Here is a 17,466-nt window from a genome sequence, read left to right as displayed (position 1 = left end):
CTAACCATTTAGACCATACTTTCTGATACTTTTTTGGACAGCCTCTGTTTATGTAGGTGTCTTTACGAAGGGGTAGGTTCTTATTCACCAGTTGTTTCCAGAAAATGCTTGTGAGTGGGGCCGGTTTCCTCCAGTGAAGTGTGATGGCTTTCCTGGCATAAAACAGTAACAGACTCATCATAGTGCATCCCGCCACACTGGGAATTAAATGCTCAACAGGTCCTAACAGGCATACTGACATGGAAGGTTGTAGCGGGATATTACTGACTAAGTGGATGCATGATAGCACTTCCTCCCAAAACCTTGTAATAGCTGGGCAGGTCCAGAAAATGTGGGTAAAGTCTCCCGGGGTTCCCCCACATCTCCAGCACTCTGGGGGGAGGCTGGAGTTCATTTTGTGTAGCCTGTACGGGGTATAGTAGGCTCAGTGGATTAGTTTAAACTGTATTAAGCGGTCTCTAAGGGAAACTAAGGACCGAAAAGGGAAGTCCCAGATATCATCCCAGTCATCACCATCAAGTTCTGGGACGTCCTGGAGCCAGCGGGCCCTGAGTTTTTCCATAGCTGGCAGTGAAACTCTAAGCAGATGAGAGAGTCTGGGGGTTAGAGTGGGGGAATTGGCAGCTGAAGGCATGGGAGAGTTGTAGATATCTAAATAAGTATGATTCTGGAACATTTAGATCGGAGGAGAGCTAGCGTAATCAAGGAGTTGTCTTCAACCAGTTGGGAAAGCATTTTGATGCTGAATTTGGTCCAGGCGTAAGGCTCTGGTATTGTGTAGAATTGGGCTAGATTGGCGTTGCCCCACAGTGGGGCATTCGGAGAGTGTGCGTCTGTGGAAAGAATAGAATTTTAACACTATGTGCATAATGTAATGAGGGATTACACGTTAAGTCTAGGGTCACATATAGTATCTCACAAAAGTGAGTACACCCCTCACGTTTTTGTAAATATTTTATTATATCTTTTCATGTGACAACACTAAAGAAATGACACTTTGCTACAATGTAAAGTGGTGAGTGTACAGCTTGTATAACAGTGTAAATTTGCTGTCCCCTCAAAATAACTCAACACACAGCCATTAATGTCTAAACGGCTGGCAACAAAAGTGAGTACACCCCTAAGTGAAAATGTCCAAATTGGTCCCAGAGTGTCAATATTTTGTGTGGCCATCATTATTTTCCAGCACTGTCTTAACCCTCTTGGGTATGGAGTTCACCAGACCTTTGCAGGTTGCCACTGGTGTCCTCTGGTGTCCTCTTCCACTCCTCCATGACAACATCACAGAGCCGGTGGATGTTAGAGACCTTGCGCTCCTCCACCTTCTATTTGAGGATGCCCCACAGATGCTCAATAGGGTTTAGGGCTTGAAACATGCTTGGCCAGTCCATCACCTTTGCCCTCAGCTTCTTTAGCAAGGCAGTGGTCATCTTGGAGGTGAGTTTGGGGTTGTTATTATGTTGGAATACTGCCCTGCGGCCCGTTCTCTGAAGGGAGGGGATCATGCTCTGCTTCAGTATGTCACAGTACATGTTGGCATTTATGGTTCCCACAATGAACTGTAGCTCCCCAGTGCCGGCAGCACTCATGCAGCCCCAGACCATGACACTCCCACCACCATGCTTGACTGTAGGCAAGACACACTTGTCTTTGTACTCCTCACCTGGTTGCCGTCACACACGCTTGACACCATCTGAACCAAATAAGTTTATCTTGGTCTCATCAGACCACAGGACATAGTTCCAGTAATCCATGTCCTTAGTCTGCTTGTCTTCAGCAAACTGTTTGCGGGCTTACTTGTGCATCATCTTTAGAAGAGGCTTCCTTCTGGGACGACAGCCATGCTGACCAATTTGATGCAGTGTGTGGCATATGATCTACGCACTGACAGGCTGACTCCCCACCTCTGCAGCAATGCTGGAGCACTCATACATCTATTTTCCAAAGACAACCTCTGGATATGACACTGAGCACGTGCATTTAACTTCTTTGGTCGACCATGACGAGGCCTGTTCTGAGTGGAACCTGTCCTGTTAAACCACTGTATGGTCTTGGCCATCGTGCTGCAACTCAGTTTCCGGACTCTGGGATCTTCTTATAGCCTAGGCCATCTTTATGTTGAGCAACAATTCTTTTTTTCAGATCCTCAAAGACTTCTTTGCCATGAGGTGCCATGTTGAACTTTGAGTGATTAGTATGAGAGAGTGAGAGCGATAACACCAAATTTAACACACCTGCTCCTCATTCACACCTGAGACCTTGTAACACTAACTAGTCACATGACACCGGAGATGGAAAATGGCTAATTGGGCCCAATTTGGACTTTTTCACTTAGGGTGTACTCACTTTTGTTGCCAGCGGTTTAAACATTAATGTCTGTGTGTTGAGTTATTTTGAAGGGGCAGCAAATTTACACTGTTATACAAGCTGTACACTCACTACTTTACATTGTAGCAAAGTGTCATTTCTTCAGTGTTGTCACATGAAAAGATATAATAAAATACTTACAAAAATGTGAGGAGTGTGAGATACTGGATACTGGATATGTGATGCGGGAACCAACACGATTCCAACACCAGTTCCCGCATGTCATCTCTCCCGCAGGCAGTTCACATTGCCCTCTGCGAACCGCTGCAGGTGTCAGTACAATGTTAATGACACCCCCAGATCAGTTCACAGATCTCAGTGCGAACTGTGAACTCGCACAGGAATCAGATCGCATGGGTGAGAACACCCATGCAATCCGATTCTAGTGTGGTGGAAAAAAAAGCCCTGCACCATTTTTCTGCCAATCCAACTGTATGGCTGAATTTGCATTGCACAGACATCGCATGCGATCAGCACCGCAGTGCGGGTGTGAATCACATACGATGTCTGTGTTCATACAAGTGTGAACCTGGGCTAAAAGTCACATTTTTTTCTGTATTTATCCTTATATAACTGAGCATCTACACTGTTCTTGCATCTGTCTTGTGTTATTTGGTTGTCAACCCTTGTGACACAGTGGGGGAGATTTACTAAAACTAGAGTATGCAAACCAATCAGCTTCCAGGTTTTAATGTGAAAGCTTAATTGGAAAAGTTGAAGTTAGAAGCTGATTGAATATCATGCACAGCTGCACCAGAATCTGAGTGCTCCAGTTTTAGTAACTTTCCCCCAGTGGGTCCACCAAACTCTGTGACATCTTCTAGAAGAATAAAGCAAAATTCCTACATTTGAAATCAATAGCACCTTAATGCCCTATACACGACCGGTTTTCCCATTGGAATAAACTCTGAAGGTTTTTCAGACGGAGTTCCGACAGAATTCCACTCAAGCTGTCTTGCCTACACATGGTCACACCAAATTCCGACCGTCCAGAACGCGGTGACGTACAACACGTAGGACGGGACTAGTAAACGGAAGTTCAATAGCCAGTAGCCAATAGCTTATGTCTCGTACTTGCTTCAGAGCATGCGTCGTTTTTGGTACGTCGGAACAGTATACAGACGAGCGGTTTTCCCGATAGGAATTGGTTCCTTCGGAAAAATTTAGAACATGTTCTCCGAATCATGGTCCATCAGAATTTTCAACGTAAAAAGTCTGATGGGGCATACACAAGATCGGAATTTATGATGAAAAGCTCCTGTCTGACTTTTTCTGTCGGACATTCCGCTCGTGTGTACATGGCATAAGGCTGAACTCCAGGCTGTACTGCAGGCAGACATAAAAAACATATATACATTTTTCCAGAGATCTGCCACATTGGTCATCTTTAAGCTGGCCATACACTGGTAGATTTCCAAATGAACCTTCATACGAATATTCGCACAAACATTTGTGAGAACATTTTTAGTACATTCAATAACCCGGAAAATGCTGTTCGCAAGAAATTCAAAAGATTGTTTGCTGTTAACATTCGGTTTTGGAATGAATGTTATTTCCTGAACCAAAACCACATACATCTTTTGAGAAAAAATTTCCATCCTGCACCTTCAAATTTTCTTGTCACTGTGACTGAAAGCGAATGTTGATTAGACCCCATTAACGATTTGAAAATTGAACAAACATTTTTAAAACAAAAATTTTTGGAAAAATATCTACTAGTGTATGCCAACTTTGGTCTCTTGGCAATAACCTCACAGGTGTGGATGAACTTACTTAGGGCCACTGATTTACATAATAAAAAACAAGTGAATGGTTAAATTGCTATTGCATGTTTACATTGTGGGCGCACAAGACTGTGCAGTTGTACATGTACATGTGAATGCAATCCCTGAATCGAATTGATCGTACAATGGTCTTCAATGTGTACAATGAGATCCAAGTCTACTGTGCATGGGGAACATCCAAATAATGCTGCTTATATGCATTGTGTTCTGATAAGGTGCACTTGAGATTGTGTCTGTTAACATTTCACTTCAGGGGAAAAAAAACACGATTTACTTAATAATCAATGAAATTCACATGCCCCGAACAAGGCACGTTGTGATTCTCCAAGCACAGTGTGCACTGTGTTTTTGTTCTCTATTACTTTTAATGTTTTGCTTTTAATGATTTATGATTCTTGTGCAGTTTTATCCTACATTAGATGTCCATGCAACATCTGTAATGCCCCGTACACACGGTCGGACTTTGTTCGGACATTCTGACAACAAAATACTAGGATTTTTTCCGACGGATGTTGGCTCAAACTTGTCTTGCATACACACGGTCACACAAAGTTGTCGGAAAATCCGATCGTTCTAAACGCGGTGACGTAAAACACGTACGTCGGGACTATAAACGGGGCAGTGGCCAATAGCTTTCATCTCTTTATTTATTCTGAGCATGCGTGGCACTTTGTCCGTCGGATTTGTGTACACATGATCGGAATTTCCGACAACGGATTTTGTTGTCGGAAAATTTTATATCTTGCTCTCAAACTTTGTGTGTCGGAAAATCCGATGGAAAATGTGTGATGGAGCCTACACACGGTCGGAATTTCTGACAACAAGGTCCTATCACACATTTTCCATCGGAAAATCCGACCGTGTGTATGGGGCATAACACTGGGCTCCATTCACAAAAGCAACTCACATGCAGTATGCACATGTCCGGACACATTTTGCCTAAATATCGCATGTGATCCTGAAACTGTCAATTTACTATACCATTTTGGAATATTTACAACAAAACGCTCAAAGCACTCAGTAGATACAGCATGAAAAGGCATGAAACTCTATTCACAGAAGGAAAGAAATAATTAAATGCATGCGGTAATTACCCGCTTCCCAACTGTAAAACTTACATATACAGGATAGATGTGGCTTGGCTGCACCAGATCACGTACCTAGGATGTGATCTGACACTTCCAGCTAGGGGGCGCGTGCGCGCCATGGGTGACCTGGCTGTGCTGTTATTTAGCACAGCAGATGTATATCTCTGGGCACCAGGCTATGGATTACCACCAGAGCCCGGCAATCTTCATTAATTTTCGCAGGACAGAGCCCTGCCTATGTAAACAATGCAGAAAATTGTCCTGTCAGTGGGGAAGTAATAGATTTTCTTTCCCCCGCAAAGCTGGGAATAACATTTACTACCTCTCCTAGTAAAATCACCTCCCACAGTACACCAAAACACTGGCTAGACACACATATAACTGTTTGATTGCCCTAGATATTTAACCCCTTCCCAGCAAGTGTCATTGGTACAGTGACAGTGCATATTTTTAGCACTGATCACTGTATTAACGTCACTGGTTCCCAAAAAGTATCAGTTAGTATCTGAATGACCTCTGCAAGTCCCTGATCAATGCCATTACTAGCTAAAAAAAATAAAAAATAAATGAAAATTCCAGTATATATGCCATGTTTTGTAGACACTATAACTTTTGCACAAACCAATCAATATACGTGTAATGGATTTTTTTTTCAAATATTTTTTATTGAAAATGTGCAATTTACAAGCCTCAAACAGAAACAGAAAGGGGTAGATTTACTTAGCTTGTATCTAACCCACTACCAATGTTTTACTGCCTTGATATCATGCAATTTTAATCACATTAACATATATGTTAATGGCATTTTTTATACTTTTTTTTGGGTACAGTGTCGCATGGGCAATGCAATTGTCAGTTAAAGTAATGCAGTGCCGTATCGCAAAAAATGGCCTGGTCATGAAGGGGGGTAAATCTTCCAGAGGTTCAAGTGGCTAAGTAGTGGTCCAGGTATGTGGTATTTAACCTCTTCCCGCTCACCGGCTGTCAAATGATGGCTGGGCGGCGTGCCTCTCGTTCTGGGTGAACTCGTTCTGGGTGAACATCATATGACAGCTCTTCAGAACTTCATATGACAGCTCTTCAGAACGACACTCTCGCGCGTCCATTGCGGTCGCGCCGTGTTGCTAGGACATGGTGCGACCCCAAACTGTGTAAAGAGCCGCGGCCACGGCTCTTTAACCATGTGATCGTCTCTGTCCAATCACAGCCGGTCACATGTAAACACAGAGATGCTGGTAATCGGCGCTCCTCGCCTCACACAGACAGAGTGTGAGAGGATAACCGATCAGCAGCATCTCCTCACAGAGGGATGTAATCAAGGCACTGATCATCAGTGCCCTGATTACAATAAAGTGCCAGAAATGGCAGCAATGCGATCAATGCCACTGCCAGCAATCAGTGCCAACCAGTGCCCACAATTGGCACCAATCTGTGCCCACAAGTGCCAGCAATTAGTGGCCATCAGTGATGCCAGTCAGTGCTGGCTATCAGTGCTGCCCATCAACGCCCATCACTGGTGCCCATCAATGCTCATCACTGATGTCAATCAATGCCACCCATCAATGCCCATCAGTGCCCATCAGTGCTGCCCATCTGTGCCGCTCATCCATGCCTACCAGTGCTGCCTATCTGTGCCCACCAGTGTCGCCTATCTGTGCCCACCAGTGCTGCCTATTAGTGCCCACCAGTGCCACCCATCAGTGCCACCTATCAGTGCTCATCAGTACCACATAATAGTGCCACCTAAGTACAGCACATTTGTGCCTCCTCATCAGTGCCACCTAATCAGTGCCCATAAGTGCCACCTCATCAGTGCCCATCAGTGCTGCCTCATCAGTGCCCATCAGTGAAGGGGAAAAAATACTTATTTACAAAATTTACTGACAGAAACTAAGAAATACTTTTTATTTTTTTTTTATTTTCGGTCTTTTTTTTTAAAGAAAAAATAAAAAACCCAGGAGTGATTAAATACCACCAAAAAAAGCTCTATTTGTGTGAATAGAATTATAAAAATTTCACATGGTTACAGTGAACCATGACCGTGTAATTGTCATTCAAAATGTGACAGCGCTGAAAGCTGAAAAATGGCCTGGGCAGGAAGGGGGGTGCAAGTGCCCTGTATTAAGGTGGTTAAGGAATGTAAAAATGTAATAGGCAATTTTGAGTAGTTTCAATGAAATACTTCATGCCTTATTTTAATATATATATATATATATATATATATATATATATATATATATATATATATATATATATATATATATATATATATATATATATATATATATATATATATATATATATATATATATATATATACTGTATATAAAGAATCTATATCTAGATATATTTATGTACACACACACATACAAACACATAGATAAACAGAGTGATCATGTCAGGATACATAGTAAACTGAACTTGATGTGTCTCACGTTTGTGTGTGACATCATCCTTATGTAAACAGCCATAAAAAAGCTATAAAATCTCTTGCCGGTTAAAGAAAATAAAAGCACAAAAAGTTTGCACACTCACTGAATGAGTGAAAGTGACATAGACATAGACAGAAAAAAAAGTGACAGCATTCCTTGTTGGATGACTAATATCATTAAGCAATGTGGTCTGCCCTATATAAAGACAGCAAAAGATGGGATTTCACTCATACTTCATTCAAACTAAGGCTGACTTGTAAAGGTAAGGCAATTCTTTTGTATGTGAATTAATTTTGATGTAGATAATATGTAGCTATTCATTTTAATTGTGGGCTGGTAGAAGTGGATATGCTGCATTATGTGGACAGATAAAATGTAGACAGACAGAGATATATTGACTTTAAATGAAGTGATCATAATTACGGGAACAATAATTTTATTTGCTTTTCCAAATAATAATTGCAATTGTGCTTATCCCCCTGAATACTTCTAGGCGGTTGTTAGATCAGTTAGTTCATGATTTCATTTAAAAGCACAATATAACAGTCAAAACAATAATATAGTACCAAACTGACACTAATATGTTAGTAATTTTTCCACAATACCTTGATTACTAGTAGGAAGACCAGCAATGTATTCAATATCGACGTTCTGTTCTTTTTCATGTTAGAACATACCTACAATTTCCCAAAGGACTGCCTAGTTCATCTTTTGAATGTATGCATCCTGCGTCGCAAGTTCCAGGTGTGCTTCTTGTTACTCATATTGGAACAATGCTTGTTTGCATCCTCATAGGCCACTGACAACTTCTGAACATCAGAAGAGTCATATAACCTCAGGTGTGCCCATTTTCTCATCCAGGTCTAGCTGAGACTTGATTTTTTTTTTTAGATTTGGGCTTTCCCTTGCACGTAACTCTATACCTAAATCTTTGCACTTTTATATAGTCTAAAAAAAGCCCTGGTCATATCGAAGAAATACTGTATAAATGCTTCAGTTTTTAATGGCGTATGTTTGAATACTTTATCTACATGAGTACTTTAGTGATCGATTAATTTCAATGTCATGTTGCAATGTAGAATTCATTTTATACATTGATAAAGGTAGGGATTTTTGTACAATTATAATATTAGAATTACGTTTTGAGAGAAAAAATGGACATAAGTAGTCATTGTTGGGTAGATATCTAACTGAGAACAACAGGCAGAGTGAGTTGTTGAAGTTCTAGGACCTTTTGTGATTCTTATGCCCTGTACACACGGTCGGACATTGATCGGAAATTCCGACAACAAAATCCATGGATTTTTTCCGACAGATGTTGGCTCAAACTTGTCTTGCATACACACAGTCACACAAAGTTGTCGGAAAATCCGATCGTTCTGAACGCGGTGACGTAAAACACGTATGTTGGGACTATAAACGGGGCAGTAGCCAATAGCTTTCGTCTCTTAATTTATTCTGAGCATGCGTGGCACTTTGTCCGTCGGATTTGTGTACACACGATCGGAATTTCCGACAACGGATTTTGTTGTCGGAAAATTTTATAGCCTGCTCTCAAACTTTGTGTGTCGGAAACTCCGATGGAAAATGTGGGATGGAGCCTACACACGGTCGGAATTTCCGACAACAAGGTCCTATCACACATTTTCCGTCTGAAAATCCGACCGTGTGTACAGGGCATTAGGCCTTATGGTGGTAGTGGTATATGCACAGATCTCTGATTCTCTACTCTTCTACATAGAAGAGTAAAGGATCAGGCCCACTCAGAGTATTTTCCCAAGAAGCAAAAAAATGGCCCTGTGCAATACCAAGCACCTTGAGCTGGTACTTGGACGTTGTTGCTTGCCATTTCTTTAAACCCATTTGCTACTTCACCATTAAAAAAGGGTCACAAATTAAATTCAAACATGTATTTATATGCATATTTCTCTTTTATTACTGGTGTGTACATTTGGAGAATCACATAATTGTGATTAAAGTGGAACTTTAGTCAGAAAATTAAATCCTGCTAGATCACTTCAGGCTGGCCCCTTTTGCAGGTAAAGCTATGTAAAACATTAAAAATAAGTGCCTATGCTGTTTAAAATCCAGTAATACCCTGTCTCACCCTGCTCTGCACATGTTTAGTTGCTCTCTATTTTAAAGCACTGCAGAATTTGTAGAGGCTGATCTGCTGACAGCCTAAAGATTTACTGCTTCTCAGGGGCTTTGGGCTTCAGCAGAATGGCAGCCTCTGTCTAGGAGAAACAGGAGCAATGCCCACACTCATTTTGGTAGCATAAATATCAATGTGGAATGTATGTTCCTTGCTAAAGAATATTATTTTTATCACATTGTTATGGGTAAAGTTCCACTTTAAGGGTGTCAGTTGCTTCTGTGTTTGCAGAGTATGGTAATGAGCAGAAAGTCCTGAATCTGTCTAGGTAGCAAGGGTGTAAAGCAGACACAGATACCTGCATGCATGGGTAAATAGCTTACAGAGAAAATGATTTTGAACAATTTGGAGAAACATGAAACAGAATTTTAAAATTACACGTCATCTTAAGCTCTTTTTTGGGGCTTTTTTCTATTGAAAATAATCTATTAATCTTTAAGAGAAATTAAAAGATTGAATGTTTTTCTTTTAAATCAGTAACATTTTGATGGGTTATTTACACCCTAACTAAAATAGAGCAAAAACGGCCTATAACAGCCGCAAGAGGTAAATCACAGTTCAGAAATTATAAAATAGCCTTCTCCCACCATAAAAAAAAAGGAAAGAAAACATTCTTTGATTAAAAGTACTTTTGTTACAGTTTATATCTCATTTAAGAATTGTTTTGTTCTTTATTCCCTCTATTTATTGCATTTCTTAGAATTACTCATATCCCCAATAGGGTCAGAACAGAGCGGGTACAACCTAAATCACTTTCATCAAACCACAGATTAGTTTATTTTTGATACCTTTCTAGGAATTGACTGCTAGCTTCAAGAAACTACAGCAAGCAGGATAATCATGATTACAAAACATATTACGACACTCATCAACAGAAATTTGATATATTTTTACCTACTTGAACATTCTACTGCAACAGTGCTAAAATGGTTATGAAAAATTTCTCTACATGATTATGAGAAATGATTCCTCTTCTGAATATTTGTATAGCAGAAGAGTTAACAGAGTGTTCTTAAAATCCAAGACGAGTTCTGGAAAAGACCCCTGTCATTTTCCAAATTGTTAGCATTCTCCAAAATGTTCCCTTATTGGCGGTTACTCTCTGTATCCCTGAGGCACAGATTGCTTTCAGTATAACAGGATAACTATTAACACACTGCAAACTCATAGAAACATGAATGCAAGTAGGCTGTCATTTCCCAGCAAAGGGGCAGGCAAAGATTTAGTGAGTCAGTCCAGGCAGACGTGTCAGAGTCAAGAAAGAACTGCACTCATGAGGTCACTCTTAAGATTCCTTACTCGTTTTATTTTATAATGCAGCCAGTAGCCACAAGCAGCAAAATATTGCAGAGAAAGCAAGGTATACCACAAGTAAATGCTGAACACACTGAAACATTTTGTATAAGTATACTTTTTATAGTAAGGTAATACCCAACAATAAATAGGGTTTTAAAAATATGTTTGTATCCATGTTGGCATCAGACATCCTGCAGTAGAAAAGCAGAGAAAAGCTATACTTTACATTGACTCTTGTTCTCACTCTTTCTCAATATTAAAAGTAGCTCACCGTTGTATATATTCACATATGGGAAATGTGGTATTTATTGTTTTTAATGACATAAAATGTAAAGTACTAATTTTAGTTTTACCAAAACCATATAATATGAGGTGAAACCTAAACACTTTCAATTTGTATGCAATCAGGCAGGCCCTTACACTACATAGTTGAAGGTAAATCTAAAGGAAATTGAATAAGAAAATTGTATAATATATGGCCAGCTTTTATCAGTCTGAATCTTTGAAGCCAGAGACAAAGTTGGAATTCATGTGCATCTTGTTTTTACAACTGACTTTTGCTCATTAGCATACCTGTTCTAAAGCTGGCCATACATTATACAATTTCTTATTCAATTTCCTTTAGATTTACCTTCAACTAGTGTAAGGGTCTGCCTGATTGCATACAAATTGAAAGTGTTTAGGTTTGGCCTCATGTTATATGGTTTTGGTAAATCTAAAGGAAATCGAATAAGAAAATTGTTTAATGTATGGCCAGCTTTAGTCAGTCTTAATTACTGAAGCCAGAGACAGCAATACAACTAGCATTTCAATAGGGAGACATCAGTGATTTTACTAGATTTAAAGTACAACTATAGGCAAAATTATAACCCCAATCAGGTTTTTTTTCGCCATCTGTGTCCCATTGCGGAGGCTTCTTTTCACTTCCTGTCCCATAGCCAAACAGGAAATTGAATAAGAAAATTGTTTAATGTATGGTCAGCTTTAGTCAGTCTTAATTATTGAAGCCAGAGACAGCAATACAACTAGCATTTCAATAGGGAGTCATCAGTGATTTTACTAGATTTAAAGTACAACTATAGGCAAAACTGTAACCCCAGTCAGGTTTTTTTTCGCCATCTGTGTCCCATTGCGCAGGCTTCTTTTCACTTCCTGTCCCATAGTCAAACAGGAAGTGATAGGAAATCCCTGCAAATTAAGGGAATTCCTTGGAAACCCCAGGTCACCAGAACTAGTGTCCCCATTGGAATATTTTCCCTCTGTTACTGTTCTGGGGACAACCCAAAATTTGGGATTTTCTTTTACTTTCACTTTTAATGATAATGGAAAAGAGGGCAAATAGAGAGGGTGAATCTCCATAACAGGGGCACAGCCATTTTGTATAGAGTAAGGGAGGGTTATAACCCCTATCAGATTTGTTTTTTGCCATCTGTGTCCCATTGTGGAGATTTCCTCTCACTTCTTGTCCCATAGCCAAACAGGAAGTGATAAGAAATCCCGGTAAATTAAGAGAATTCCTTGGGGACCCCCAGGTCACCAGAACTAATGTCCCTATTGGAAGATTTCCCCTCTATTACTTTTCTGGGGGCAACCCACAATGTGGGATTCTCTTTTAATTTCACTTTTAATGATAATGGAAAACAGGACAAATAGAGAGGGTGAATCTCCTTAACAGGGGGACAGACAGCAATAAAAGCCAACAAGCATTCTAATCCCTCTGCACTCCTTCCAAAACTAAAAAAGTTTTGCTTTTGGTTAAACTTTAATAAAATGCACACAGTTTTTAATTAGCTCAGTGCATTTACATATGACAGTTAAAATGGTTGCCTTAAACATAATGCATTTAAAATGGTTGACCAAATAACTAATAAAGCCAGAATTATGATAACCTTGAACTTGCATGTTAAAACATGTCAGCAAAGGCTGCTGTCATATCTCTTATATCCCTACAGGTTTACTATAGGCCTTAAAGTTAGTATTTTAACTCTTACCCAATCAGCAATTCTATGCTAGCACTGCACACTTAACAACAATTATAAGAAAAAATTGCCACATATAGCATTCCTATTTCACCATTTAAAATGCATTAAAATGATACAGCAGCCTCAGTGTAAAATACTGCACATTTCTGATTTCTAATTACAGATATTGTAAAAACGTACAGCCTTCACAGAATCATACCCTTGGTATTAGGATTCTTATTATAATTTTGTTTATTGATTATTTTATTACAATTGATTTTTATAACAACTTCATTCCCCAGTTAATGATGGATCAAATCAAACACTTTTAGCTGAAATAACAAATTTTAAAGCCGCTAGTTGTTTTTACTGGCAAGCTGAAGAATTCTAAACTAAGTAATAAAAGTTTAACTCTCGGTAAGCTGTTTGAGTCCCATATGAAGTCATCATGGAAAAGAAATGGAAAAACGAAACTGTGGAGGTCAATTGAGGATACTCTGTGTTTGGTAACCAGTTAATACCGCAGTGTCTGGCTCTGCCCAAAGGGGATATGAGCACCAACATGTATTTACATTAATAGAAGGATTCATGTTTTTGGTAGATTTGACAGAAGGTATAGTAAAGTTGCCATTGTGACAAAATCTGTGTGCTGATAGAGGAGGTAAAACTGAGAGATCTTGGGACTTTGACACATAACTGGTGTGAATTTTGGGTCACACGGGCACCGCAGGGCTGCAAATATGTTTAAGTAGCAACTCCTGTGGTTAGTGGTATGATAACCTCAGGCAGCATAACATGAAAATGTTTAAACACTACCGTTAATGTGCCAAATATACAATGACAGAGGAATCACTTTGATTGGATTGAAGAACAGTATGACAAATTCACATTTCTGTTATACTGACTTGAATAATTAGGGAATGTACTTAAACTTGAGACTTTATGCATATAAATGGCATCAAGCATATTCTTTGCTAAACCCATGTTTCATTATAGGATTGGGAAAAAGGAAAACACAATGTACTACATCGTACTACCATTATGTGGCCTCAGTTTGATGTGGCTTCCTCTGTGCCATGGATTTTCTTTAAAAACAGACCGGATTAAGGCTGATGCAAAGCTACTCTCAAGAATACTCATCACAAGAATCCAGGAACACCCAATCCAGGTAAGATAAAGCCAGACACGAAATGTCAAGAAATGCCACCAACATCACTCTCCATCAGTCCAATATTTATTGAGCTGGAACACTAATCATCCAAAATATTATATGGAAAAGAAATATTCTTCTATAGAACATTCAGTTTTGCATTGTGTCAATATTGTGACCATAAAAAACCCAATTTCAATCAAAATGTTTTTTTCATTTCGGATAAAGTGGGGAAGGGCAACAACCCCTATTTTTTTTGTGGTGTTTTTTTGTTATCTGTGTTCCATTTTTCTCCTAATAAAAACAGAATAGATGAGGAAGGATTTTTATTGCAGTCTGTGTCATCGAAAAATGATCAATGCACTTTAAAGCAAAGTGCATGCCATTTATCCATGGTGCCCCTTTCCCCTGATCTAACTCAACCCATCCTACCCCTCTAAAGATGCATGACACCTCAATCTGTCACCATGGTTTTACTGTTTGTTTACATCTAGCGGTACAAATCTTCACTATCTTGGCCACGTCCATGCATTTATTTCCAATAGGTTTTTATGGGACTGTGTCCCAAGGCTAGGGACAATCGTAGAAAGTCCCATAGAAGTCTATTGAGCTGTAATGAGCAGGCACATAATGAAACAATGGAACCATGGCTGTTGGCTTAGGGAAGTATGCATCTGAGGGTTAGGTTAGGTCAGGGAAGGGGAAAAGAAGAAGAACTGCACTTTGTTATGAAGTGCACTTATCATTTTAACAGATAAAGGCTGGGTACACTCAGGCTGAATATCAGCCAGTATTTGTTGGTTCAACAGAAACCGGCTGACATTCAGTCAGTGTGTACAGCAGCATGTCAGACAGAAAGCCTGTCTAACGATGGGCTTTTTTTGAAAGAGAAATGCTGAAAAACCAGCATCTAATCAGTGTTTGCAGCCAATGGATCAGTGTGTTTTGGCGGGAGGGGGATTCCCCTGTCAGAACACAAAGGCCCAGTGGGGAGATTGGGGGGACACAGACAGAACTTGAAACCTGACTGAAATTCTAGACCTTCCACACTGTATCCAAGAAAAACATTTTGGCTGTAGTTGGGGTTCAGCAATACCCAAAAAGGTCATATCTATGACATTTTCATCTGATTCTTATGCCATTATTACTTGACTTAAATGATATACAAAGTCAATATAACTAAATAAAAATAAGCTATAAATATTTTATACTACTTAATGCACAAGCATTGAATGAGAAAAAATGCTTTAGCAGGAGGCATGGATAATAGGCCGGTATAGTACCTATGTACTGCACTTGTTACAGCCAAATATAAAACAGCACCCTGGCTGCCAGTACCATGGAGGGGTAGACAGATAAATACTGCTATACAAAATGGCCGAACAATAGCTGGGCATGGTTGAAGATATAGTACAGGGATGTCCATGCACCATAAACCTTGCTAACTGTGGTTTTTCAGCACTGGACTATTCTTAATGTAGAGTAGCTATCTATTTTAGTCTATTTAGCAGATATAAATGGCCAAAGTTGACAAAATTCTTCATTCTTGTTCACTAAAAAACATTTTCCAATGCTGTGTATAGCAATGCTTATGTGTACTGTAGAATGAGAGTTGATTTAACTATGAGTTGTATACTTAATATTTAAAAATTAATTAACAATAATTTATACTTTCCTATAGTTCAATTACCCAAGCAGCCTGAAAAGCAGTGGCTTGGATTTCATTCCAGATGAGCAGATACTTGAGAGTTTGGAGAAGATGGATGAGACTCTTGAAATATTTCAGAAGATTTTAGCCAATATCCCCATGGAAAATGTAGAACAAATGCTGAGTGATTTAGAGAACCTTCGCAGCCTGCTACAGCTACTCAACCGCATTATGGGTTGCATAGTCACAGAGCCCAGACAAACCAACATAATAGAAAACTTAAAGGAACAGTATGAAAATGCCTCCTATACCATGGAAAAGGTGACACTCGACCGTCTTCAGAAATCATTACACAACATCATGAAGCATCTAGATTATATTATAGACTGCCAAAAAACTGTGTAAGGAAGTTATTTGATCCATAGACATAATGAAATGATCTGAAGTGGACAACCCTTTGCAATATTTATAATTCAGGAACCCCTGTGGCAGCAGTCCTGATGAAGCTGTGCTTCTATGAGGTTACCCATATTGTAACAGGAAGTGGTATATCCTGCATTCCACCAAATGTTTGGAAGCAATAGTTAATAACACACTGACTACGATTACGGTTACTTACCTACATTTCTTGAGCACAGTCAATATGGACAGAACATAGGATTTTTCATGCTATCTTTATTTAAAGATGATATCAAAGTGACTTTTCAAACACTTTTCAATGAACTATTATATAGATTAAGAAATACTATTCCCTTTGGAGCAAAGCACTTGTGTGGATTTATGCACTGTTTTAGTTTGATACATTCCATGTAATTCTAAGGTACATTACAAACCAACAATTTATTTCAATAGAAAACCATATGTTTACATGCTAGGAGAATTAGTTTTGTTTGAAAATGGTAGCTGATTACTTGGAACAAAAATTTCAAGCTAAACCTTGAGAAGGCTAAGCATAGGTGCCCTAATGTTCAAAACGTATAAATATTTAGGCCATTTTTGCTGCTCTCTAAATTACGGTAACTTAACTTTCCCCTACACATGAAAGCAATTTACAATTTCAAACAGCAGCCTGCTTGATCACACCTCTTCTTTGATGTATCTCTCATATTTTTAACATAATACTTTTTTATTTACCAACCATTTAATTTCATGTTAAGCCTATGGATAAGACTCATATGGGGTTGATTTAATAAAGGAAAATAGGCTGTTTAACTTTCAGGGGAAGCTGCACTTTGCAAGGAAATTTCCCCTTGGTTTGGATTGTTTTTTTTTTGCAAAGTGAAACTTCACCACATTCACTAAGTGGTGGGGCAAGTTCCCTTGCAAAGTGCAACTTCCCTTGCAAAGTAAACTGCCTATTTGCCTTTAGTAAACCAACCCCCCTTTAAAAAAGAATAGGACTGCTATTAAAATATGAATAGACAACAGAATAGTGATCCAACGCTAGTCAGCATGGAAATAAATTGAATGGATTTCTTAGATAGGCCCTCTAAATACATAGTTTGGTACATCTAAAGGACATTGTTGAGTACTGTCCATCTTAGTCTTTTTTTTGCGCTAACAGCTAAAATTTCAGGACAGAAGT

General features: G+C 39.2%; 1 protein-coding gene across 1 annotated transcript; it reads left to right on the top strand.

Annotated features, from left to right (window-relative positions):
* The first annotated feature begins 14,101 nt into the window (after positions 1-14,101).
* Positions 14,102-16,296, top strand: LEP (leptin). The gene is made up of 2 exons (XM_073624001.1): positions 14,102-14,251; positions 15,915-16,296. Exons 1-2 carry the CDS (start codon positions 14,102-14,104, stop codon positions 16,284-16,286), a joined length of 522 nt encoding a protein of 173 aa, XP_073480102.1. The 3' UTR covers positions 16,287-16,296.
* Positions 16,297-17,466: the final 1,170 nt, after the last annotated feature.

This window comes from Aquarana catesbeiana, linkage group LG03 (assembly GCF_042186555.1).
Source record: "Aquarana catesbeiana isolate 2022-GZ linkage group LG03, ASM4218655v1, whole genome shotgun sequence".
Classification (NCBI taxonomy): Eukaryota; Metazoa; Chordata; class Amphibia; order Anura; family Ranidae; genus Aquarana; species Aquarana catesbeiana.
This window is presented reverse-complemented; position numbering and strand designations above follow the sequence as displayed.